Source organism: Ascochyta rabiei, chromosome 16 (genome assembly GCF_004011695.2).
Source record: "Ascochyta rabiei chromosome 16, complete sequence".
NCBI lineage: Eukaryota > Fungi > Ascomycota > Dothideomycetes > Pleosporales > Didymellaceae > Ascochyta > Ascochyta rabiei.
The window spans coordinates 1,110,564-1,131,776 of NC_082420.1; the positions used below are offsets into that span (position 1 = coordinate 1,110,564).

The 21,213-nt window shown below is 56.1% G+C and overlaps 10 protein-coding genes across 10 annotated transcripts, besides 10 other annotated features; 5 read left to right on the forward strand and 5 right to left on the reverse strand.

Annotated features, from left to right (window-relative positions):
- Positions 1-557: 557 nt before the first annotated feature.
- EKO05_0009288 (uncharacterized protein) lies at positions 558-1,823 on the forward strand (the record flags this gene model as incomplete). The annotated part of the gene is made up of 1 exon (XM_038941973.2): positions 558-1,823. One exon carries the CDS (start codon positions 558-560, stop codon positions 1,821-1,823), a length of 1,266 nt encoding a protein of 421 aa, XP_038795888.2.
- A 507-nt stretch (positions 1,824-2,330) lies between these two features.
- Positions 2,331-2,704, forward strand: EKO05_0009289 (uncharacterized protein; the record flags this gene model as incomplete). The annotated part of the gene is made up of 2 exons (XM_059637507.1): positions 2,331-2,415; positions 2,499-2,704. The coding sequence occupies 2 exons, from the start codon at positions 2,331-2,333 to the stop codon at positions 2,702-2,704; spliced, it is 291 nt and encodes a 96-aa protein (XP_059493490.1).
- Positions 2,643-2,683: a tandem repeat.
- A 621-nt stretch (positions 2,705-3,325) lies between the features above and the next one.
- EKO05_0009290 (uncharacterized protein) lies at positions 3,326-4,800 on the reverse strand (the record flags this gene model as incomplete). The annotated part of the gene is made up of 3 exons (XM_038942084.1): positions 3,326-4,131; positions 4,178-4,447; positions 4,503-4,800. 3 exons carry the CDS (start codon positions 4,798-4,800, stop codon positions 3,326-3,328), a joined length of 1,374 nt encoding a protein of 457 aa, XP_038795889.1.
- A 3,299-nt stretch (positions 4,801-8,099) lies between these two features.
- Positions 8,100-9,362, reverse strand: EKO05_0009291 (uncharacterized protein; the record flags this gene model as incomplete). Its single annotated transcript, XM_038946744.1, has 1 exon — positions 8,100-9,362. One exon carries the CDS (start codon positions 9,360-9,362, stop codon positions 8,100-8,102), a length of 1,263 nt encoding a protein of 420 aa, XP_038795890.1.
- Positions 9,363-10,209: 847 nt separating this feature from the next.
- Positions 10,210-11,275, reverse strand: EKO05_0009292 (uncharacterized protein; the record flags this gene model as incomplete). Its single annotated transcript, XM_038942098.1, has 2 exons — positions 10,210-11,157; positions 11,234-11,275. 2 exons carry the CDS (start codon positions 11,273-11,275, stop codon positions 10,210-10,212), a joined length of 990 nt encoding a protein of 329 aa, XP_038795891.1.
- Positions 11,276-11,398: 123 nt separating this feature from the next.
- Positions 11,399-11,433: a tandem repeat.
- Positions 11,434-11,497: 64 nt separating this feature from the next.
- Positions 11,498-11,535: a tandem repeat.
- A 243-nt stretch (positions 11,536-11,778) lies between these two features.
- EKO05_0009293 (RNA helicase) lies at positions 11,779-14,362 on the reverse strand (the record flags this gene model as incomplete). Its single annotated transcript, XM_038942142.2, has 2 exons — positions 11,779-12,874; positions 12,924-14,362. The coding sequence occupies 2 exons, from the start codon at positions 14,360-14,362 to the stop codon at positions 11,779-11,781; spliced, it is 2,535 nt and encodes an 844-aa protein (XP_038795892.2).
- Positions 12,021-12,057: a tandem repeat.
- Positions 14,085-14,114: a tandem repeat.
- Positions 14,125-14,207: a tandem repeat.
- A 356-nt stretch (positions 14,363-14,718) lies between the features above and the next one.
- Positions 14,719-14,877: a tandem repeat.
- Positions 14,878-14,928: 51 nt separating this feature from the next.
- EKO05_0009294 (syntaxin binding protein 1) lies at positions 14,929-17,385 on the forward strand (the record flags this gene model as incomplete). The annotated part of the gene is made up of 4 exons (XM_038942126.1): positions 14,929-14,959; positions 15,030-15,067; positions 15,117-15,554; positions 15,739-17,385. 4 exons carry the CDS (start codon positions 14,929-14,931, stop codon positions 17,383-17,385), a joined length of 2,154 nt encoding a protein of 717 aa, XP_038795893.1.
- Positions 15,573-15,713: a tandem repeat.
- Positions 16,070-16,104: a tandem repeat.
- A 477-nt stretch (positions 17,386-17,862) lies between the features above and the next one.
- EKO05_0009295 (uncharacterized protein) lies at positions 17,863-18,528 on the forward strand (the record flags this gene model as incomplete). Its single annotated transcript, XM_059637508.1, has 1 exon — positions 17,863-18,528. The coding sequence occupies one exon, from the start codon at positions 17,863-17,865 to the stop codon at positions 18,526-18,528; it is 666 nt and encodes a 221-aa protein (XP_059493491.1).
- A 517-nt stretch (positions 18,529-19,045) lies between these two features.
- On the forward strand, positions 19,046-19,244 carry EKO05_0009296 (uncharacterized protein; the record flags this gene model as incomplete). The annotated part of the gene is made up of 2 exons (XM_059637509.1): positions 19,046-19,079; positions 19,129-19,244. 2 exons carry the CDS (start codon positions 19,046-19,048, stop codon positions 19,242-19,244), a joined length of 150 nt encoding a protein of 49 aa, XP_059493492.1.
- A 488-nt stretch (positions 19,245-19,732) lies between these two features.
- Positions 19,733-19,754: a tandem repeat.
- A 772-nt stretch (positions 19,755-20,526) lies between these two features.
- Positions 20,527-21,153, reverse strand: EKO05_0009297 (uncharacterized protein; the record flags this gene model as incomplete). Its single annotated transcript, XM_038946745.1, has 1 exon — positions 20,527-21,153. One exon carries the CDS (start codon positions 21,151-21,153, stop codon positions 20,527-20,529), a length of 627 nt encoding a protein of 208 aa, XP_038795896.1.
- Positions 21,154-21,213: the final 60 nt, after the last annotated feature.

Sequence of the window (21,213 nt, forward strand, 5' to 3'; positions counted from 1 at the left end):
ATCTGTTGGAAGGCACACACAACCAAACCGCTCTGACGTGGAGACTTAGTCGATCTTCAATTCCGCCGTCGCGTTATTCCACTAGATAAAGGCTTGGACTTATTTTCAGGGCGTCATCGCCCAATGCATAAGCTTCTTGTAATCTCTTAATATGCCCTCCTAGTTTCTACTAGGGTGCTTCTAGAAGATTATCAATCAGAGTGTACTTTTGTGCCTCCAAGTTCGCGATCATGGAAGGATACAAGAACGGATGCAGATACGATGGACCTCAACGTCCGTTGGATAAGTTCACTGGTTTCCAAGACAACCGGTTCAAGGGTAAGTCGCCCTTTGGAATTCTCTTTGTAATATTCATTCGTTTTTTTGGTGGTCGTTTCCCGTCCGCTGCGAGGGCACTAGCCAAATCGAGCCTTCTCTACCAAGTGTACACCCTGCTGTAGTCAGCAGGCACGCGAAGTACTTTTGAACTCTTTCACATCTTTTTCTCAAATATTCATTATCGAACTTCTGCCCTTCTACCTTCATGCAAGTTTCTTTTTTGATTACACATCACGAATATGTGTAAACTCACCGTCCTTCATTACTCGCAATGCAACTGCGGTCCTCGAGACGGAAGCTACGAAGATGGCTTCATTGTTACAAAAGGCTGGCACAACCGACTGCTGCTTGATTTCGATACAGTTCCTCTTCGCCGCTGCACAGAAGCCAGGAACTTTGCACTGTGTCCCAGTCGATCAAACACTATGGAATTTCCACGATGCCACGATGTCCAGGTCAAAACTGTTCGATTCCAAGCGGAACCCTGCTTCCGATGCTTTACTCGGCGAGAAATATCGATAAGAACAGAGAAGATCAAAGCTCTGAACGAACAACGCAAAGTCTTTGCAGAAAGATTCGACGCTTCACAGAGGGCCAAAATTGAAGATGCCGACTTTACGAAAACTATGCGGCAAACTATAAAGGCATCACCGCAGTTCGATAAAAGAACCGAAAAGCAGAGATTTTATGGGACAAAAGCTGAGCTTATTTCCATGAAATTTGGTTCTGTAAAAGAAATGGTGCCAGATTGGGAAGAAGGCTTGCGCAGGCAGCTTGCATGTCGCAAGTTGGCACGCGAAAGGAGTACGGAGATGAAAGCTGAAAGTGCTTCCAACGAAGATAAAGAGCAGGTAGAGGTCAAGAAGCAGACAAAGATGGCTTTACTCCAAGATCGCCTTGCTCAGGTCAACATGCTTGCGGCCTTCTCGGTACCGGTAGAGCGAGAGGAACCTTCAGCTACGGAGCAGAATGCACCCAACCGAGACAATTCTATTCAAAGGCTACGTGTTGCTAGGCCAGCGTGTAAGCTAGCTCTGGATGTCGGACTAAAGCTCAACGTAATGGTTCCGTTCACAACTGTACAGAACATGCACAAAGCAAATTCAGCTCAGAACGCCTCTGCTCCCCTAAAAAGCTCTTTTGCAAAAGCAGTCACTACGCAGACACAGGAACATCGGATTTCAGGGAATTCTCCAGTCAAATACCACACCATCAATGGTAGAATAGCGGCCGACGCCAAACCCTGGGCCGAAGATGAGAAGATTGGCGTCGAATCGTCTTCAAGACCAAGATCTTCTTCAAATCAAAGCCTCATGATCGCAGCAGCAGCCGCTCCCGAGTTCAAACCTTTTCAACGGCCACCGCCAGCTGAGCCTCGATTAATGAGGGCTCCTACTGCCCCCCGAGCTATGAGGGAAGGTAGCATTCGACAGACGACATGGCAGCCTCGTCAGCCATGTACATCTTTTCGTGGGTACGCGACTTATCGTACATGGCGAGGGTGAGCGATGGTCGAGTTATCACAAATTCTTTTTCAATTTGACAGCGTCCGAATCAGCAAGGTTGTGAACAATCGAACGGTAGTAATAATTTTGATTTGATTTGTTTAATTCTTTCAAAGTACACAATTGAAACTGTAAAAGGCCTTAAAACTGAATAAGTTTCATGGTTCTAACAGAAAACATTAAACGTGCTTAATTTTGTTTGAGTAGCCAAGCGAGGGTAGCGAGGGTGAAGGTAGGCAGGCCACTAAGCCGGCCTCGGCCAAGTACTGATCACGTGAGGAGGCTGCCTTTGACTACACCTGCCTTCCCCAGCATTCCCCAGCTACCTGGTTCTTTTTCAATATCCAATAAATTGAACAGACAAAATTAGCCAATCAGGGCTCCAAATTCACTTACACAAAAGCCTGTGGCGAAGAATCGTCAAACACAAATCAAACAGAGGCATGGAATATTGTTTGTCTTGTTTGTTGACAAGTCTGCAAACCAGACAGAGACACGATCTGACGCATGGAAGAGACAGACCTGCACGAGGCTGGATACGCATGTGCTAAGAATGACCGGCGTTCACGCCACCAGATAGCGACCCTATCAGGTAATTCCGCCCCCAGCATCAAGCCTGCCGCAAGGCATCTTCTTCGGAGCATGTTCACTGACGGCTGTATCTCTGTCAAGAAGGCGCTGTTCGCTTGCCGATCTCCCAAATACGTTCTCTTTTCGGCTTTTCAAGCTTCATCTGCAAGCAAAGCCTGGATCGCAGGAGCGGTGCTAGGACCGATTATCGGCATTGCCTTGATCGCAGCAGCAGTACTCTGGTGGAGGAGAAGAAGAAGAAGAAGAAGAAGAAGAAGAAGAAGAAGAAGGTCAAAGACGAACGACATTGAAAATCCGGGGTGTGTAACAGGACATGACTAGGAAGGGCTACCCCCGAGTACCAGCCGGTGCAGCAACAAGTGGTGGAGAAGCACGGCGTCTCGCGGCCTGCAGAGTTAGCCGGCGAGCAGCAGCCTTCGGAACTACCTACCGTTCGTCATCGAGCGGGTTGGACAAGGCGAGCTGGCGTTGATGTACCCCCGTCGCGTCGTGTTTGCTACAGGCATTGAGCTTCAGATTCGTGGTAAATTGATGGAAATCCAGAATTGGAACTAGATTCGCTCCCCGGCACTTTGTCAGAGATCGGACCTAGCTCATGTAAAGGGAGCAGACTGTAGTAGGTGTCGGTAAAGGCGCGGAACACAGACATTCAGGCTTCAAAGAAGAGGCGAAGTATGGAATCAAGAAGGAAACATGCGATTCAGTCACTCGAGAAGGTGGCAAGCAGAGAACAACAGATTTGGAAACACCGGTTTATTCCTTCCTCCTTACTCAAGCGAATGGTCTATGTACATCGTCCGTTTCCAGTCTTTCTCTCGTTGATCGCAGGTTGCAAGTATATACATTCTGAACTGAACCACCGGCAAATGCCTCGCAGACGATGCGCGCCGAGACTACTCCGCTGAAGTAGCTTAGACAGCTGAAGCCTGGTTGAAAGTAGAGCCGATAGGGCCGAACTTGATGTTGCTGAAGACGACGCTGGAGTTGGGGCTGTTGGCCTCGACATCAGCGGGGACGCCGGAGGTGATTGGGCAAGTTCCACGGGCGATACCAGGCTTGCTGGGGTCGGCGGTGGTGGGGTAGCTGGAGTCGAGCCACAGCATGTTGACGGCGTGGTCGTCCCAGAGAGACATGACGAGGACGTGGCCGCGGGCGAGCGAGGCGCCCATGGCGTTGAGGCCACCGAGGTTGGCGAAGGAGGAGGTGTCGCCGAAGGCGCTCTTCTGCGCCTTGCAGAACGAGTCGGTGATGGAGTTGCCAGTCACGCCCGAGATGGCGGACTCGCTGTTCTTGTACACCTTGCCGTTCTGGACGTAGAAGCGCTTGATCTCGCTGAGGCTGGAGCCGGAGCCGATGAATTGCGTGACGACGGTCATCTTGGCCTTTGTGTCGAGCTTAGCGCCCGGGCCGTAGAAGTCCTTGACGCCCATGCGGTAGCTGTTGAAGTCGCATCCGTCCTTGTCGCACACACCCTTGTAGCGGTTGTCGCCGTCGCCGCAGTCAGTGCCTGTGCAGGCTACAAGACCAGTGCCCTTGCAGGGATGGGGAGTGTAGGCTGTGGAGATGGAGTTGGCCTCCCAGATGTCCATCTCAGGGCAGCAGGCGCCCGTAATACCGGAGCCGGCGTTGGCATCGTTGGGGGAAGAGACCCATCCGGCGCTGTTGGCCTTGCCGTTGATCCACTTGATGTCGTGGGGGCATTGGGAGTCGCAGTATCCTGAAATCTGTCAATGTGCGAACGAAAAAACCTAAAGGGTGCTTACCCGTTCCGTACTTGGCACCGGCCTTGTTGTTGCCCTTGTTGAGTCCACCGTCGGCGGCCATCTCGACAAAGTAGAGAGCACCGTTAAGACCGCAAGGAAGGTTGGAAACATCAACATCGAAGGTGAACTCCTTGTTGATGAGGTTGAACATCTGGTATTTGGTGTCGGTCTCCATGAGGTAGGTACGCGATCCAACGTTGCTGGAGTACTGGCCCTTTGTGACGAACTTCAATGTCAAGGCATCGCTGGAAGTGGTGATACCGTAGGTACCTTGAAGGCGTCAGAGGTGATCGACAATCTGCAAGTGAAGAAGGCCGGAACTTACCAGAGTAGTCGGCACCGTCAATGGCGCAGTTCTTAGCGCAAGTATCGTCGTCAGGGCAGAGGGAGGTGTTCCAGGAGTTACCGTCGAAGCAGTTGGTGTAGCCACCAATGTTATGGGACCATCGCCAGTTGGAGTCGAGCACAACAGGGGCAGCCTTGCTGGTGCAGCTGTTGCCACCGGTGCCGGTGCAGGTCTTCCAGTTGATCTTAGGGTGAGTCTCAGACTGAGACGTACCGACCTGCTGAGCGCGGACGGCGCTCAGGAAGGTGAGCGAAGTGAGGGCGAGAGACCTGTACATCTTGTCTGTTGATGGAGAGGAGACTGTGTGTGATGATAGTTCTTTGGCAAGGGCATCGATCTCTTAAATAGAGATTGCGGCGAGCGTAACACGGTCGACGGGATACAGGCTGTGAGCCCATATGAGCTTTCGATATTGCAATGCGCGAAGATCTCCATCATGGACTACACGGAAGCAGTTTCCAGGGGGCGCCTACGGGTCGTCGGGAAAGCTGACAGGAGTGGAGTGCCAGAGTAATTGAGTATAGATGAAATCCAATCCATTGTGGGGTAATCTGGGGTATAGCGGACAAGGCGCTGCGGGATCGTTGCCCGAAGCAGGTAGTGTGTAGTTTGGCAAGCGGAGACCCAACGGCTTCGCCACGGTTGTATGCGTGTTGTGGCAGCTTGGATTGGTAGATCCTACCACTCAGACGCTCTTCTGATCTTCATTACAGAAGAACACTATCCGAAGAGGCAAACGAGCTGATGAGGACAGCACAGCATACTCGCGGGCATTTGAGCACAATCTGCAGCTTGCCTCTGAAAATTTGACATCTCGCTCACTAGCCTGTTTGAGTGAAACCTTTCACAGCAGCTCTCATTGGCGTTTCTCGCAGACAACCGGCACCAGGGTTAGAGTATCCTGGCCTCTCTAGTGGCTTCGTAACCTAGCTCACGGCTATACGTTGGCTCACTCAGGTACGCGAGTCTGAAAAGGCTTCCACAGAGTTCTTCCGGGCCGGTTATGGAAGGTTATATATGCGGCAGGTCATGAGGCTCGTAGAATTCCTGCAGCAGTGGCGTGTATCTGACGGGCTGTAGTGGTTTGTGTACTCGAGCGAGGTGGCATGACGACCAGTGATCGTTCCCAATACGGTGTATGCCCAAGATTCGAGACTGACACTCCCCACAACAACACTTCGTGGCATGCAACGACAGCCTGGGCAGCGGCATGTTGGTCCTTGGTCTGCGTCGCGTTGTATCTTCTGACGCCGGAAGTCGATTGTCGTTATGCGCAAGATGTGGCAAGCTTTCGGCGCCGACGGGACGAGATGCCTTTGGCCGCAGGACGTGCAATGCTTGAGGCTTAACCGTTGTCCCCTGGGATCTTCGCAGAGTGTAATTGTCCCGAAGTTCTGGGTGTTTATCTGCGCCCGATAGATTGAGGGCCGGGGTCTACTCGCCAGTGGCACAAGTGCGTAAAATGACCGTTGAACGTGATGTGATCAGTAGTAAAGCGACAAGCAGCTTGTCTACTCGCCGCCACAGTCCCGTAGCCGTTTCGCAACTTCTTTGACAAGATGGAGATCAACGGCCTTGAGTTTGTGACGTCCAATACTGAGGTTGATGGTACTTGCCTCGTACAGGCCCGAAGATCGAGTTCGAGTTCAGCCTAATCAAATCTAACGCCATGCGGATAATCTAAACCCCAGATCCCCAGATGACCTGCGCAGCACCCTGTCAGACGATTGTTCAGACTTAATGAGTTCCACGTAGACTTCCATGTTTGCCGCACAGCCTAGCGAGTGTTAGTCTTGTACTTAGATTGTACCGGAAAATGAGGTTTTGGAGCTGCAGCTATCGAATGTTGTGGTTTGACAGAGCTCGGAGACCCCTAAACGTCGTGGTTCCATGAGAGGGCAGCAGCTGTTCCGACATCTCCGCTGTTAGTGCTGGTGGCGAACATTACACGACCTATTCCTCATGTAGATTGGACAAGAGCAGCCGTGAACTCTTATCTAGCACGAGCCGAGTATCAACCTCTGATAACTACTGAGACAGCCAGTGACAAAAGCTGCCAGAAATGCTTTGCATCGGTGTTTTGAAATTATGGATCAGGCAACACAGGATGAATACGCGCCCTACTAGCACCTTTCCTCCCCGAGTTGTCCCGTAACAATTGTCATTTGCTAAAGTTACAGCCCAACCCAATAACATCTTGCTCACTGTGTCTTGACTGACTGCAGCATTTGCTGCACGGCAACCTCTTGAGCAGGTCGGTCACAAAGTGCAGACACAGCGAGACATCCAGCACAGAGCGATATATCCTTGTCACGCAGACCCACTAGATCAACCGAAACATCGAGTTAGCACGCAACCGTCCTACAGCGGTGAGAGGAGGTATTATGTACCATCTCCGAATGAGCGGCAGCTACCTTCTCAAACTCAGCAGCTCTGGTTGGTCGGTCGCACGCAACATCTGCTTTATCTGAGTACTCGCTGGCTGATCCATTGTATCCTCTGCCTCTCAGACTACAGGAACAGCGTTGCGTCCAAGAACATCATGTCTCTCCCAGCAAAGCCGCCAACCCGGGTAGCTCAAGTGCTTCTTAATTTAGGTATATATTACTGTTACACTATAGACCTAGAGCCACAACCGCAACACAAGAAGTAAGGAATACAACAAAGAAAAGCGCTGTATACAATAACTACACGACAGAGGTAGAGAGAGGGGGTAGCTATAGACGCTAGAGTTGAGGGAGATGGCGGTGTATATGTATATGCATGGAGATGTGTATTGTGGTGCGTTGTGTGTAGAAACATGTCCAACAAGTTGGATTGTGCGCTATATCTACTTATCTAGACTATAAATATATAATACACACATACGCATTTTAATAAAGCGCTGCCTTAGCACTACGTTTAACGCACGTCTATCTAGCGCGCTACCTGGCCTTCTATTCACTCTACTCTACATAGGAATATATATAGTAGTGCGTTATACATAGGAGAGGATCTCTAATAGGTAAATAATGCGCTATATCAATTTATCTAGGTTACAAATATGTAACATGTGTATATATACCTCAGTAAAGTACTACTCTAGCTATATTTAATGCACATCTAGATAGCGGCTCTTTGTCTCTCTGCTCTGCGTAGGGATGTGCGTGGTAGTGCGTTATACATAGAAGAGTTTAATAAGCAAAAGAATACGCTATATCTATTTATCTAAGTTATAAATATATACCTTAGTAAAGTACTACTCTAGCTATATTTAATGTACATCTAGATAGCGGCTCTTTGTCTCTCTACTCTGTGTAGGAATATATATAGTAGTGCGTTATACATAGAAGAGTTTAATAAGCAAAAGAATACGCTATATCTATTTATCTAAGTTATAAATATATACCTTAGTAAAGTACTACTCTAGCTCCATGTTTAATGTGCGTCTAGATAGCGGCTCTTCGTCCCTCTGCTCTGCGTGGGGAGGTGTGTGGTGGTACGTTGTATATGGGGGAGGAAATCTAACAAGTAAAAGAATGCGCTATACATCCCCATGTCTAGGTTGTGAGTGTGCGACACGCGCGCACATGGGGCTCAACAAGGCGGCGCCCCAGCCCTGCGTTCAATGTAAGTCCAGATAGCGCGCCACTCGGCCTCCTGGTCTCTCTGCTCCGCGCGGTGTTTGTCGACCTGCCACGAATGCGCCAACGTGTCCCATGCATCACGACCGCCCTCGCCAGCGCTTACCGCATCGCCGCACGACGGCCCCTCGAAAGCCTCCCGCACCCCCCCCGGCGCCATGCTTGCCTCCTCCCTCGCGCACGACTCCTCGGAGCCGGGGATGTAAAGGCCGTGCGCGCGCCACTGGACCTCGAACGGCGAACTCCCCCCGCCAAGCATGCGCCAGGTCTGGATAGTGAGGCGCGTGAATTCGCCAGCGGCGCTGCGCGGGATCGCGTGTGCGCTGACGGACCAGTCGGTTGCGCAGTCGCGGCAGCTGTGGGCGCCTAGGACGCGCCATCCCCGGCGGACGACGTTGTCCAGCGCGGCCATGAGCCCCGTGTGGCCGTACTCGCTCGCGCGGTGCTGGGTGAGCAGGGCGGGGAGCTGGGGCCAGAGGTGGCCGATGAGGTTTTTGTGCGAGGTGGTCCAGGTTGGGAGGAGGAGGGAGTAGGTTGTGTGGAGGAGGAAGGAGCTGTTTTTTATTTTGGCTTCGTGGGAGATGGCGGTTTGGATGGGCGTGCGGAAGAGGGTTATGCTGGAGTGCGTGGAGTGTTTGAAGGCGCTCAGTGGTAATCCGTGGCTTGGGCCGTGGTTGTAGTGGGCGAGCGCGAGCCGGATGTGGTGGTATCTGAGTGTATACCCCATGCCGTCGGACAGGTAGCTGTTGTAGTCTGTGCAAGGGGTCTGGGGTGCGTGGGGTGCACTGGTGGGTCCATCGGCTACGGACCACTGGTGGAATTTATCGCACCAGGCGCAGTGCCAGGCGCCAGGAAGTGCACGCTCGATGGTGTTTTCGAGACGCTCCCGTGCGTCGAGTGGTGATGGAGAGGAGCCGACATAGGCGGAAAGTGACTTCGTACCAACGGCGTAGCAGACCTGGCGCCCACTCAAGCTGAATCGTGCGGCTGATACATTGTCAAGATAGCTTGCGATGTGCTGGAGAATTTCAAAGGGAAGGTCCAACAGCGGCGCTCTCGGCGCAGCAATGCAGGGCTTCAGTGTCGCACTCATATAGTCGTCCGCCAGATCTGAGCTGGTCCTTGGTGTGCTGTAGTTTGACGCCGAGAAGACCGCTGACGAGACTGAGCGGGAGGAGCTGCTGCTGGAGGTGCGGTGGAGATGGAAGAAGCCCATACTGGCTGGTCCTCGTGACGTCTTCGAGTGTGCTGTGTTCCTTGTCCAATTCTTTGTTTTGATGCAGTGCGTGTACTGTAAACGGAGTAGGGATCCCAGGCCCTGTGCACGGTAGAAGTACTCAAGTGTCCAGCCAAACACAGAACACCGGTCTGATCCCTAAGCGTACAGTCTGCGGTTTCAAGATCAGATGGAGAGTGCAACAAAGGCCAACCGAGTCAAGCAGCCCGACGGCGCCAACGTTGACTTGTATCGATTCGACCCTGCTTGGGACCCTGACATATGACAAGGCCATGGGTACAGTCACACGTGGCTCGTGAAACCAGTCATCGCAGACTCAGGCACGCGGCCGTGTCAGCCATGGTGGCGGTGAGTTGCAACGGCACGCAACGGTCAGGGATGGGCTGTGGCCTGAAACATTCACATGATCCGCGCGCGCTAGCCGAGTGGGGTTGGCGCGCTCGGCAGAGCTTCTGGATGCTGTTGTCGTGTGGACGAACTCGGCAAGGAGCGTGCGATCATGAATGGGAGACAGTCGAGAGGGGAGAGGAGAGTTCCAGTGATGTGATTGACGCGTCATGGCGTTGTGAAAATAAGTGCTGAACGCTATGCTTGCAGTGAAATGGGCAGTGAGAATGGAGGAAGAAAAAGCCGCTCCCCTACATGGGTAGGCACGCCCTCTTTTGCGTGCCTTCCCTTCCTGACAGGTATCCTACACAAGCGCGTTGGTGTCGACCCGTCTCGGGGCCAAGATATTAGTTTGTCATCAAGTGCTGTTCGGTCGTGATTCATGGCCAAGCCTCATCCTCACGTGCGCTCTCCTCATCAACTCGTGCTCTAGGCGAATCTATCGCACGATTTGCAGGTTGGCAAGTTGCGGCACGGGCGGTCCGGTGCCGCTCCTGCGCCTCCTTTCGCGCTCGCTGAAGCCGACGGGCTGCTCGAGCTGCGTGTTCTTCCTGAACTTGCCGCCAACGGCGTGCTGCCACTCGCCCTCGGCGTCTGCGCCGAGCCAGTACTTGGGCGCGCCGCTGAGCATGGCGCGGCCGAGCTTGCCCTTCCAGCCAGCGCCCTGCGCCCTGCCCTCGAGGAAGGGGTTCTCGGCGAGGTCAGTCGCGGTGGTCTGCATGCTGTTGGAGCTGTACCATCCGGCAGAGGCGGCGTGGGCGGCGAGGTGTTGGCGCAGGCACTGGCGTGCGAAAGCCAGCATGACGAAGACGAAGTAGACACGCAGGGCCCAGAAGGCGGAGATGAGGGAGATGCTCATGATGCTGCCGCTCTGGAAGACTGCGTTGCCAAGACCAGCACCCACGCCAGGGGCGCCGTTGTGAGGGACACCGCCGGCGACGGCGTTGTGGCCGGCTGCGACCCCTCCGGCGGGCGAGGCGACGACGTTGACCTCGGAGACGTTGTGCTTGGGGCTCGTGAAGCCAGCGTTGTCGGAGATGCCGTGTTGGCCGGGAAGGGAGGACTGCTCGTCGGGGTGGGCGGCGAGGGTGTAGAACCAGGCGATGCCGAACAGGGCCGTGTACAGCGCGTTGACGACCGAGTCGAGGGCGTAGAGGTGGGCGAGCAGCAGCGTCTCAAAGGGGCTCTGTAGCCGGATGTGCTTGTAGAGGAAGACGGTGGCGACGAGGGCGAGGGTGGAGTAGGTGTACATGGAGAGCTGGAAGCCGTCGATGGAGGCGCCGGTGAGGATGGCCAGGAGGCCGTAGAGGCCGGAGACCTTGTTGATGACCTGCAGGTACGTGATGATCTCGGCGCCCGTGCGCAGCGACATCTTCTGCAGGAACGTCTGCGAGCCTGGTCAGCATCCTCTGCGCTCGTCGCTGGTGCAGCGCCTGGAGGCACGCGCCCTGGCTAGGACGTACCCGTGGGCGCGGAATGTCGAGCATGTGGGAAGGCGCCATCATGGCAGCTGCGGGGCGCGGCGACAGGCTGCGCGATTCGGGCAGACGAAGCCAGCGACTCGGATGAATGAAAAGGTAGCAGATGCGCAACAAGACTATGAGAGAGGTTTTCGAAGAGCGTGAGGCGCGGTTGCGGTTGCGGTTGCGGTTGCGGTTGCGGTGAGGTGAGGATGCAATCACTCGGGGCGCGCAAATCCGTCCGGCACTTCCGAGCAGGGGGCCAAGCTCATCTCATCTCATCTCATCTCATCTCATCTCGTCTCGGCAAGGCTGGCGCTAAGCGTGACCCCGGCCTGCACGTGACCTGGCCGCTTCAGACGTCACTCGAGTGTCGAAGGCACGTGGGTAGGACGGTCGTGTGCGGGCGACGGTGGCTACTCATCTACAGTGCTTGTACAAATCTGTTCATTCCCATGGTATCCCCCCAGCGCTTTCCAGTGCGCCGGCAAATGCTCCCAACCCATCTTCCCAACGCGAGTCAAAATACACCGGTCCATCGAACCAGCTCACCCCCCCGCTGCGCGTTGCTTCTTCCCTTTGGCTTCCTCGAGAACGCTGTCGAGCTCGGCTGGTGGACTCGCGTCTTCGACAGGCTCCTCGGGGTACTCGTCCACATCATCGGTCGTGGGCGCCCCCTCTGCGAAAGCGTGCTTGTCGTTGACAATGTCCCTGGCTTCCGCCGGCATGCCAGGCGGCGCGGGCATCTGCCGCTCCCGCTCATGGACAGCCTCGTCGGCTTCGTTGGACCGCTTCAGCCTCTCGCGATCTCGCTTCTCCTTCTGCTTGAGACGGAGCTCCGTGTAGGAGAAGCCGGTGAGCGTGCTCTCGATCTGGTCCTCGAGCAGCTTCTTTGTGTAGATGGCGAGGGAGCGGGTGGTGAAGACGTTGGGGAAGCGGTAGCTGAGCCAGAGATAGAGGACCACCATCTTGTGGAGCTGCTCCAGCGAGTAGAGGTACGCTCGATCGCCTTTCGCCGGCCCGTCCATGACGTGGAGCGGCAGGTTCGGTAGCTCGAGCAGATTCCCCGACTTGCCGTCTGCGATGCACTCTGCCAGCGTGCGCAAGAACGTCTTCTCGGCAGCGTCGCGCATGTTGCATGGCGCGGAGCAAATCATGATGCGATCTTGGATGCTGAGGTTCTTGATGGTGTGAATGGCGTCGGCGATGGCGAGCTGTTCCTTCAGACCGCACAGGTGGAAGCGCGGGTGGATCTCGGATATCTCGTGGAGACGGAGGAGGATGTAGCTAAAGGGCGTGCCGGGGGGGAAGTAGTTGGCAAAGCGCTCGACGATGAGCGACGGGGGGAACAGACCCGCCGTTTCGATCGGCTCGGGTTCGCTGCTCATGCCCGTCTTCAGGGCGTCGTGGTCGATTTGGTCGAGCGTGGTGCACCATCCCACAGTCTTCTCTTTCTCCTTCTCCTTCTTCGCCGCCTTGGGCTCCGCTCCCTCTGCAGTGGGTGTGCTGTCGCTCACGGCGTCTGCGGCGGTCTTGTAGCGGCCAGCGCGGCCGGCAATCTGCTTGATCTCCGAGACCTGCAGGGGGACGTACTTGACGCCGTTGCTCTTCATGGTGGACTCGAAGATGACCCGCTTGATGGCGCTGCGCTGGTTAGCTCTGCGAGAGGGAGGTGGGGCAAGGGAGGACTGACAGATTCAAGCCCATGCCGATGGCGTCACTGGCGACGAGATAGTCGTACTCGTTGTCGGGATCGTTGAAGAGTCGGGCCTGCTGCGCTCTCGTCTCGGGCGGCAGGCTGCCGTAGACAATGGCGCACTTTTTGCCCGTCTGCTTCTCAATCTCGCGGCGAAGCGCGTGGATACCGACCACGGTGAAGGCGACGAGACAGTCGCCCTTTTCCAGCTTGTTCAGCTTGCCGCCCAAGCTGCGTGGCAGCACCTGCAGAGGCGTCAGGCGTTCGTACTCGTGGACGTGGAGCTCGTCGCCAACCAGGGCGCACAGCTGGCGCATCATGTCGACGGTCCTGGCCTCGCCGCAGAGGTGCATCTCGCGGGCCTGCAGGCCCAGGAAGGCCTGTGTCCAGGCCCAGCCACGCTCGGGGTGGTTGATCATCTGGATCTCGTCGATGACGGCCACGTCGAACTTTGTGTTGAGGGGGGCCATCTCGACGGTGCAGCTGTACATGGGCGGGGCGTGTCCGTCGGGGATGCGCTGCTCCTCGCCGGTGACGAGGGCGCAGGGCTTGCCCTTTGCGTTGAGGCGGGTGAAGACCTCGTGGGCGAGCAGGCGCAGGGGGCCGAGGTAGATGCCCGAGCTGGCTGCCTCGAGGCGCTGGAGGGCGTGGTAGGTCTTGCCCGAGTTGGTGGGGCCGACGTGCATGTGGACGACGCGGGGGAGCTCGCGGGTGGCGGGATACCACTCGGCGGGATGGCGCAGGTCGGCCACCTCCTTCTGGTTCTCGAGCTCGGCGGTGGTGAAGCGGCCGCCGCAGGTCTGGGCGTAGAAGAGGTAGCGCAGGCGCGTCTCGAGCGTGTCCTTGCCGCGCTGGGCCTCGCGCACGAGGTCAGACAGCTCTCTGCCGGCCTGCTTGACCCACGCGCCGATGGCCATGTCGAACGCGCGCCACTCCTTGGCGAACTGTTCCTGGGTGAGCTGCAGGCTGTCGAGGAAGCCCGGCTCGGTGAACTCGAGGCGCAGCTTGCCGAGCTTGCTGTCTACGACGGTGCGGAGCGCGTCCGCCGGCGGGCTGCCCGCGTACCGGAAGCTGTTCCTGGAGCTGAGCGGGTTGAAGGTGGCCGACTTGGAGGCGCGTCCGTTTCTGAATGCGCCCGGACGGCCGCCGTAGCCATTTTTGGTGTTGGTGTTGGTGTTGGTGTTGGTGGTATTGTTGCTGCTGTTACTGTTGCTGTTGCTGTTGCTGCTGTTGCTGCTGCTGCTGCTGCTGCTGCTGTTGCTGTTGCTGTTGCTGTTGCTGCTACGTCTGCTGCCACTGCCACTGCCAGATGATGTGGCGCTTCGGTGGGCGACCTGGATCCGCGGTACCAGGCGTTGCGGCTGCGCGTGCCATGGCCGGGCGGCGAATGCGCACAACACGCACAGCGAAGGGCGCCGCGCGGACAGGGCAGGCATGGAGAAGGAGGCTGGCTGCAGGCTGAGCGCCCCCGTGCGTGCAAGCAGGCAATCGGTCGTGGACGCGTGGGGCAGCAACGACGTCTCGCGCTCGACGACCTCGACGACCTCGACGACGTCAGTGCACAAAAAGTTGAGCCGCGCCCGAGTCAGTCCACCTCCGAGCCGCCGCCGCCGCCGGACTGCCGCTCTCGACAGGGGGGGGGGGGTTGCACCGTTGCACTGCGAGCTGCAACACCACCAAGCATCCCGCTCAAGCTGCGACACGCCCCACACACGTCAACGTCGCGCAGGCAGCCCGCCGCCCAGCCCTCGCCTCCGACTTGGGTAGTAGCCAGCGCGCTTCTTTCCGGCGCCTCTGCTCTGTTCTGCCGTGCTCTGCTCTGCCCTGCCCTGCCCTGCCCTGCCCAGCTCTGCCCTGCCCTGCTCTGCTCTCCTCCCCTCTCCTCCCCTCTCCTCTCCTCTCCTCTCTCCCCTCTCTCCACTCTCTCCCCTCTCTCCACTCTCTCCCCTCTCTTCTTCGACATCCGCTCCCCCCCAGCGCTGGCAATCGTCTCCCCGCCAAGATGGTGTCCATGATCGAGATCCAGCGCGAGCGTGCGTCTCCCTGCGCTGCGCCCAACTTGCGCACTCCGCCTCGCAGACCTCTGGCTGACACGCAATGCAGTCGTCCTCAGCACCATCCGCCAGATGACCCGCGGCGACGTGCGCACGCCCGACCCCCCTCGCTGTCCTCCGCTAACACCGCCGCCAGTGGAAGGTCCTCATCGTCGATGAAGACTCCAAGAAGCTCATCGACAACGTCGTCAAGGAAGACGACATCCTCAACTCCAACATCACCAACATCGAGCGCCTCGAGGACCGCCGCGAGACCCAGCGTGACATGGACGCCATCTACATCCTCACCCCGAAGCCCCACATTGTCGACTGCATCATGGCCGAGTTCGACGTCCGCCGCTACCGCGGCTTCTTCCTCGTCTGGACCACCCTGCTGCCCCCGCCGCTGAAGGAGCGCATCGACCGCTCGCCCATGGCCCGCGACCAGATCCGCGCCTTCAGGACCGTCCACCTCGACTACCACCCCCACGAGTCGCACCTCGTCACCTTCAACGACCCCTGGAGCTTCCCCACCCTCTTCCACCCGGACTGCAACAACCTCGTCGTGCGCCACATGGAGGACATGGCCGAGAAGGTACCTACACCACCACCACCTCTCCCTCTGCCTCTGCCTCTCTCTCTCTCTCTCTCTGCCTCTCCCTCTGCCTCTCCCTCTCCCTCTCCCTCTCCCTCTCCCTCTCCCTCTCCCTCTCCCTCTCCCTCTCCCTCTCCCTCTCCCTCTCCCTCTCCCTCTGCCAAGCCTGTGCTGATGCCCTCAGATCACCGGCGTCTGCGTTGCCCTCGGCGAGTACCCCATCATTCGCTACTACCGCCCGCGCACCCCCACCCACGAAGCGAGCGTCCTCTGCTCCCACCTCGCCCGCTTTGTCCAGGACAAGCTCGACATGTACGCCCAGTTCAACCAGGATTTCCCCCCACCATCCAACCGTCCCCGCGGTGCCCTCTACATTACAGACCGCTCCATGGATCTGTACGCCCCCTTCCTGCACGAGTTCACCTACCAGGCCATGGCCCTCGATCTGCTGCCCATCAACGACACCGACAAGATCACCTACCGCGCCATCGTCAACGAGGACGATCCAGGCGCCGAGGAGAAGGACATGGTCATCAGCGACAAGGACAAGATTTGGGTCGAGAACCGCCATCGCCACATGAAGGACACGCTGGACAGGCTCATCAGCGACTTCCAAAAGTTCATCGCCGACAATCCCAATTTCACCAACCAGGACGCCCAGAACGCAGCCGGCATGAACGGCCTGAATGCCATCAAGGACATGATTGCCGGCCTGCCTCAGTTCCAGGAGATGAAGGAGTCGTACACACTGCACCTGGGCATGGCCGAGAAGTGCATGGACATCTTCCAACGCCACAAGCTACCCGATCTGGCCTCGGTCGAGCAGTGTCTGGCTACGGGGCTCGACGAAGACTACCGCAAGCCCAAGAACATGGCCGACCAGATCGTGCGCACGCTGGACGACGAGGCCGTCACGCCCGCCGATCGCCTGCGCCTCATTGCTCTCTACATTCTCTTCCGAGACGGCGTCCTGCCGGCAGACCTCGAAAAGCTCATCTTCCACGCCCAGCTACCCGCTCCTGACATGCAAGTCGTTCGCAATCTCGATCTCCTCGGAGCGCGCGTCGCCAGACAGTTGAAAGAGAAGCGCGACCCCACCCCGCCCCTCTTTCCTCGAAACGCAGTACCGCCACCCAACGCAGAAGAGTATGGCCTCTCCAGGTTCACACCAGCGCTGCAAGACATGCTCGACGCGCACGTCCGAGGTTCTTTGCCCCAGGACGCCTTCCCCTTCACCAAAGCAGCACCCGAAGACATGAACACGCAGGAAAGCGCACAGGCTTCCTCCCTCCGCTCGGCAAAGCCTACCTGGGCCAAGTCGCGCCTAGCCAGTGTGGAGCCACGACAGCGTGTCATTGTCTTCATGGCTGGAGGTGCAACCTACTCCGAGTCGCGCGCCTGCTACGATGTCTCCGAGAAGACCTCGAGAGACGTCTTCCTCGTCACCTCTCACATGATCAAGCCCCAACTCTTCCTCCGCCAACTCGGCGATCTCAGCCAACGCCGCGACAGACTTCGGTTGCCTGTGGATCAGCCACAGCCAACAGCACCCAAGCATCTTTTCGAGAAGCCAGAACCGCCGAGGCCAGCCCCTCCGCCAGCGGGCACCAAGCCCATGCCGCAGGGCCTGCCATCCGGTCCGCGTGCCAGCGGACCACGCACAGGCGCACCGCAACCGCCCACGGCAGCGATGGGACAGATCAACCTAAATGCTCAAAGACCACCGGTGCAGAGCCCCGCACCAGCATCCAGTAGTGGAAAACACGCCAAGGAAGAAAAGGACAAGGACAAGAAGAAAAAGAAGCACCACTTCTTCTCGTCGAAGCACTAGAAGTAGTCGGCAGTGTCGTCGTGGTTGCCGTTGTTTAGTCCTTTCCGTTTCGCATCAGCATGGCACGGCGTTGTATGGGATACCCATGTGGTTTCCAGTTTTGTTCATGGCGTAGCATAGAGCAGGTTTTAGCCATACCAGGCAATTCTACCTTAGCCACCCGCCACGCTTCACTGACCTTTGCTGTTGTATGTGGTACTAAGCACGCCGATCACGAGCCCAAGGCATCGTTAAAAAGGTACTAGCGTGGGACGCCTCAATAATCAATAACGGAGACGCTGTAGGTAGGCTAGCGGAAGGCTGCAACAGCCCTACGACATTTAAGACTCACAAATCCCCGTGTCACACCACGGCCGCTCATTCATCTTACACTACTTCGTAGCCTCGAAAAGAGCTGGGTGCAGATGGGTCGCGTCTGCATCAGAATCATAAAGAGCAAGGAAGAAGGGAAAAAGACATCTTCACAACCAACCAACCATGCCGTCCTTCTTCAAAAAAATCCTCTACGGAAAGGAGCTATCGAATCCCTATGTCAATCCCTACCATCCAGGCCACACCACCCTTCCAAACACCTCCCACCAACCGTCTTACCCAACCTACCCACAACCCGCAGCGCACTTCCCACCGCCTCCGACACCCCCCACGCCCCCAGCGCGAGCCGAGTCACCGATGTACAGCGATTTCCTAGGCGAAGCCCGGCTCCTCGCCGGTCGGGATCCAGTGACGGGCCGAGCCATGCAGACGAGTGGAAATGCAACTGTAAATGAAAATGGGCGTGAGAGTATAGACACCACCACCACCACGGAACCCAACCCCTACCTCCACGGTGGAGACGCCGCCATGGGCCGCCCTGTGGCTCGCGGCGTGGTGAATCATGCGGAGATTTTCGTACAGAGCGGCGGCGCTGAGGCGCTGGGGCGGAAGCGCTCGAGCCTGCAACATGGCAGCGGTCCGCACGGCACTGGTCCGGTATCCACCGCGACTGCGCACGAGGCGGGGAATCGGTATGATATCTCTGTGCGAGAGGAGAGGCGGAAACAAGAGGTGCCTGCTGGTGCATCCACAGGTGGAAGTGCAGGTGGAGAGAGAGAATTCTACGCGCCCGTACGCCCTCCCGTCCGGGAGTTTTACGGGGGCGCGTGAATATCCTAATTTCAGCTTTGTTTCTACGAACTAGCTAATGGAGGTTTGGTGTGCGTTTGCGGAGAGTGACTGTACGCTCTCCACTTCCTAATTTGCAAGTCCCTGCATAATTCAAGGCGTTGTTCCTAGAGACGTGCTGAGTAAATGCAGGTACAGAGAGCACTGGCTTGGTTTTTCAATGGTTCGGTTTATGAGATGCTGTGCCATGGTTGAGAGGCCGGTCATGGAACCAAAGATGGAACACACAATGCCAGTGAATTGAATCATGATGGTCATTGTTCTGATTTGCCGCAGTTCCACATCACGCCCCGTTGGCACGCTGGCTTCCTTGCTATAAGTGTCACTCCCCGCTCCTCAGCAGAGCACTTCTCGGCTTTACCCCACTCTCATACTGATTTCCTTAGACAACACAATGACTACCCGATTCGGCTCTCCAACACCAGGAGAATCAAGTGCAACTAACATTTGGTGGTGCAGTCAAACTCTCGGACGGCAAGACATGCCTTGAGCAGCCATCATGTCGTGCGGAACGAACGCCTCGATGAGTGTGAGTATAACAACTGTACACTTTTTTCTTCACGCTAATTGATAACTACACAGTGCTTTCTGTCGACTCCGCCGAGTCGCCCGCACTGAAGCCTGGAAAACCCGTACTGAAGCCCGCCGAACATCGGTTCACTTGCCCCTCCAGCGAGGACAACCAAGCCTTCATCTAAGAACGCGAGAAGTACGAAAAGCAATGGCTTTCACAAATCGACGCCGGGAACACTGCATCGCAGCGGTACCTCAACAGCACACGAGCTGTTCTTGCAATGGCACGACAGACCGACTGTTCATTCGGAACGCTCTATGCGTCATCAGGGCTACGCACAGTAAGGAGCGAGATGCTCTCAAGCGACCCTTCTACTGGAAACCTGGCAGATCCAACTGGTAAGACTCGGTTCCGCTTCATGCTCGATTGGAGTCTGCTGGACATCCACCCTTCTCGTAGCATGGTCAGCGCTCTCCCCATGCGCGCCCACGATTCCTCGAATACTGGAAAGTACGAAAAACTTTTGTCCGGCCAGCAGTGTAGGAAACGGACTAGCCAACAATCCCAAGGCGCATATTCCGAGGGATCAGGTAAGTGTTGGGAAGTTCGGACGCACAACGGCCTTGACATACGGCTACATCAACGCTATCCCTACCATCATCAACCCTGAGAGCGGCGGCGGCGGCGGCGGCGGACAGTTCGAGTCCGACGCAAAGCCCCACGGCTCCACCGTCGAGCATCACGGGGCAGCTGTGGGCCTGGGCCATTCGGGGAGTGCCATCATGCACGCGCCTTCTGAAAACTGGCTCGGTCTTCTGTTTAGTGTAACACGCACCAAAGCTGCACTCATCACGCGCCCATCGACCTGTTTGTTCCGCGACATCAAAGAGGTTACTGGACTCCATGTCATCGAACCTGCTTTCAACCCAAACCGGTACCTATTCAACGGTTCCTCGTCTCCACATAGACCGACACGTTTGCAGATACCTAACGAAACATCGTATCAGATGGACAAAACGAAACATGTCAGCTTCAGATTGGAGTTATGCGCAACATTAAACAGGTCACTAGACTTGATTTTGTTCAGCTAGCGTCTAATCTATATTAGTATTTGTTTGACAGTTCCTTATATCTACACAGACTAACGCGTTTACAGATACCCACCGTCGTCACTGTCGGGTCATTCATGCTCACAGCCCGTTGGAATACAAGTTCTTTGGAGGTTTCTTATTGCTCTTTATTGTGTCGCAAGGCCTGCTTCGGAAGAGAGATTACCTCTAGAGATGCACACATAAGTGTGGAGATTTTAAGAGTAAGGTATATTGTCACTAATAGGCACACGCTGAAAGTATGGGATCGTGCGAAAAACAAGAGCTGCTTGCAATTTCGATGTGGGATAACTATGTACTCTTAAGTTTACCAGCAAGATGTCATTGTAATGCACTCTACTCATTTAAATATACTCACTATGCTGTTATCCTCCCAGGTTTATCGTCCTCCTTGTTCGGAAGTGACTGGTAGGTGTCCTCTACGATGCCGTGTGCTACTGGATAGAAGAAGGTCTCGTTTGCGTGGACGGTTACAGGAACCAGATCTGAGTGCCCTCTCCAAACGCCACGGTTATGCTTTTCGAACAGCAGACGAAGGGATTGCAGGCTCTCGTCTCTCTGCCATGCGTCTGCTCTTGTAGCGCCGACGTTGAACCGCCTCTGCACCCATGCTGTGAACGGCTCGACAACAAAGGAGAAGACGGTGATGAAAATTCCAAGGCCGAAGATGATGGCTATTCCCAAGAGTGCAAAGTTCAAAGTCCCCTGCGCGTCGTGTACGATTTGGCTATGGCACATGGACTCCCAGGTTTTGTCATAAACCCGATCACTCGACGCGTAGTTATCGGGGATCACTTTGTGCCACATTTGCTTCATGTAGCCGCCTTCAAGGGCTATGGATGGACCCGCAGCATACTCTTGCACTGCTGCCTGTAGAGATGCGAGGCCTTCTTGTGCCCACGACAAGATCTCGTGCTGCCACTGATCATCGGGAAGTGGCATCTGATACAGCCAGTACATCTTGTCTTGTGCGCGAAGACACATGGAGGGCCTTGAATTGATAGTCTCGTAGATACTCGTGCTGAGTGCTGCAAAGAACAGTCT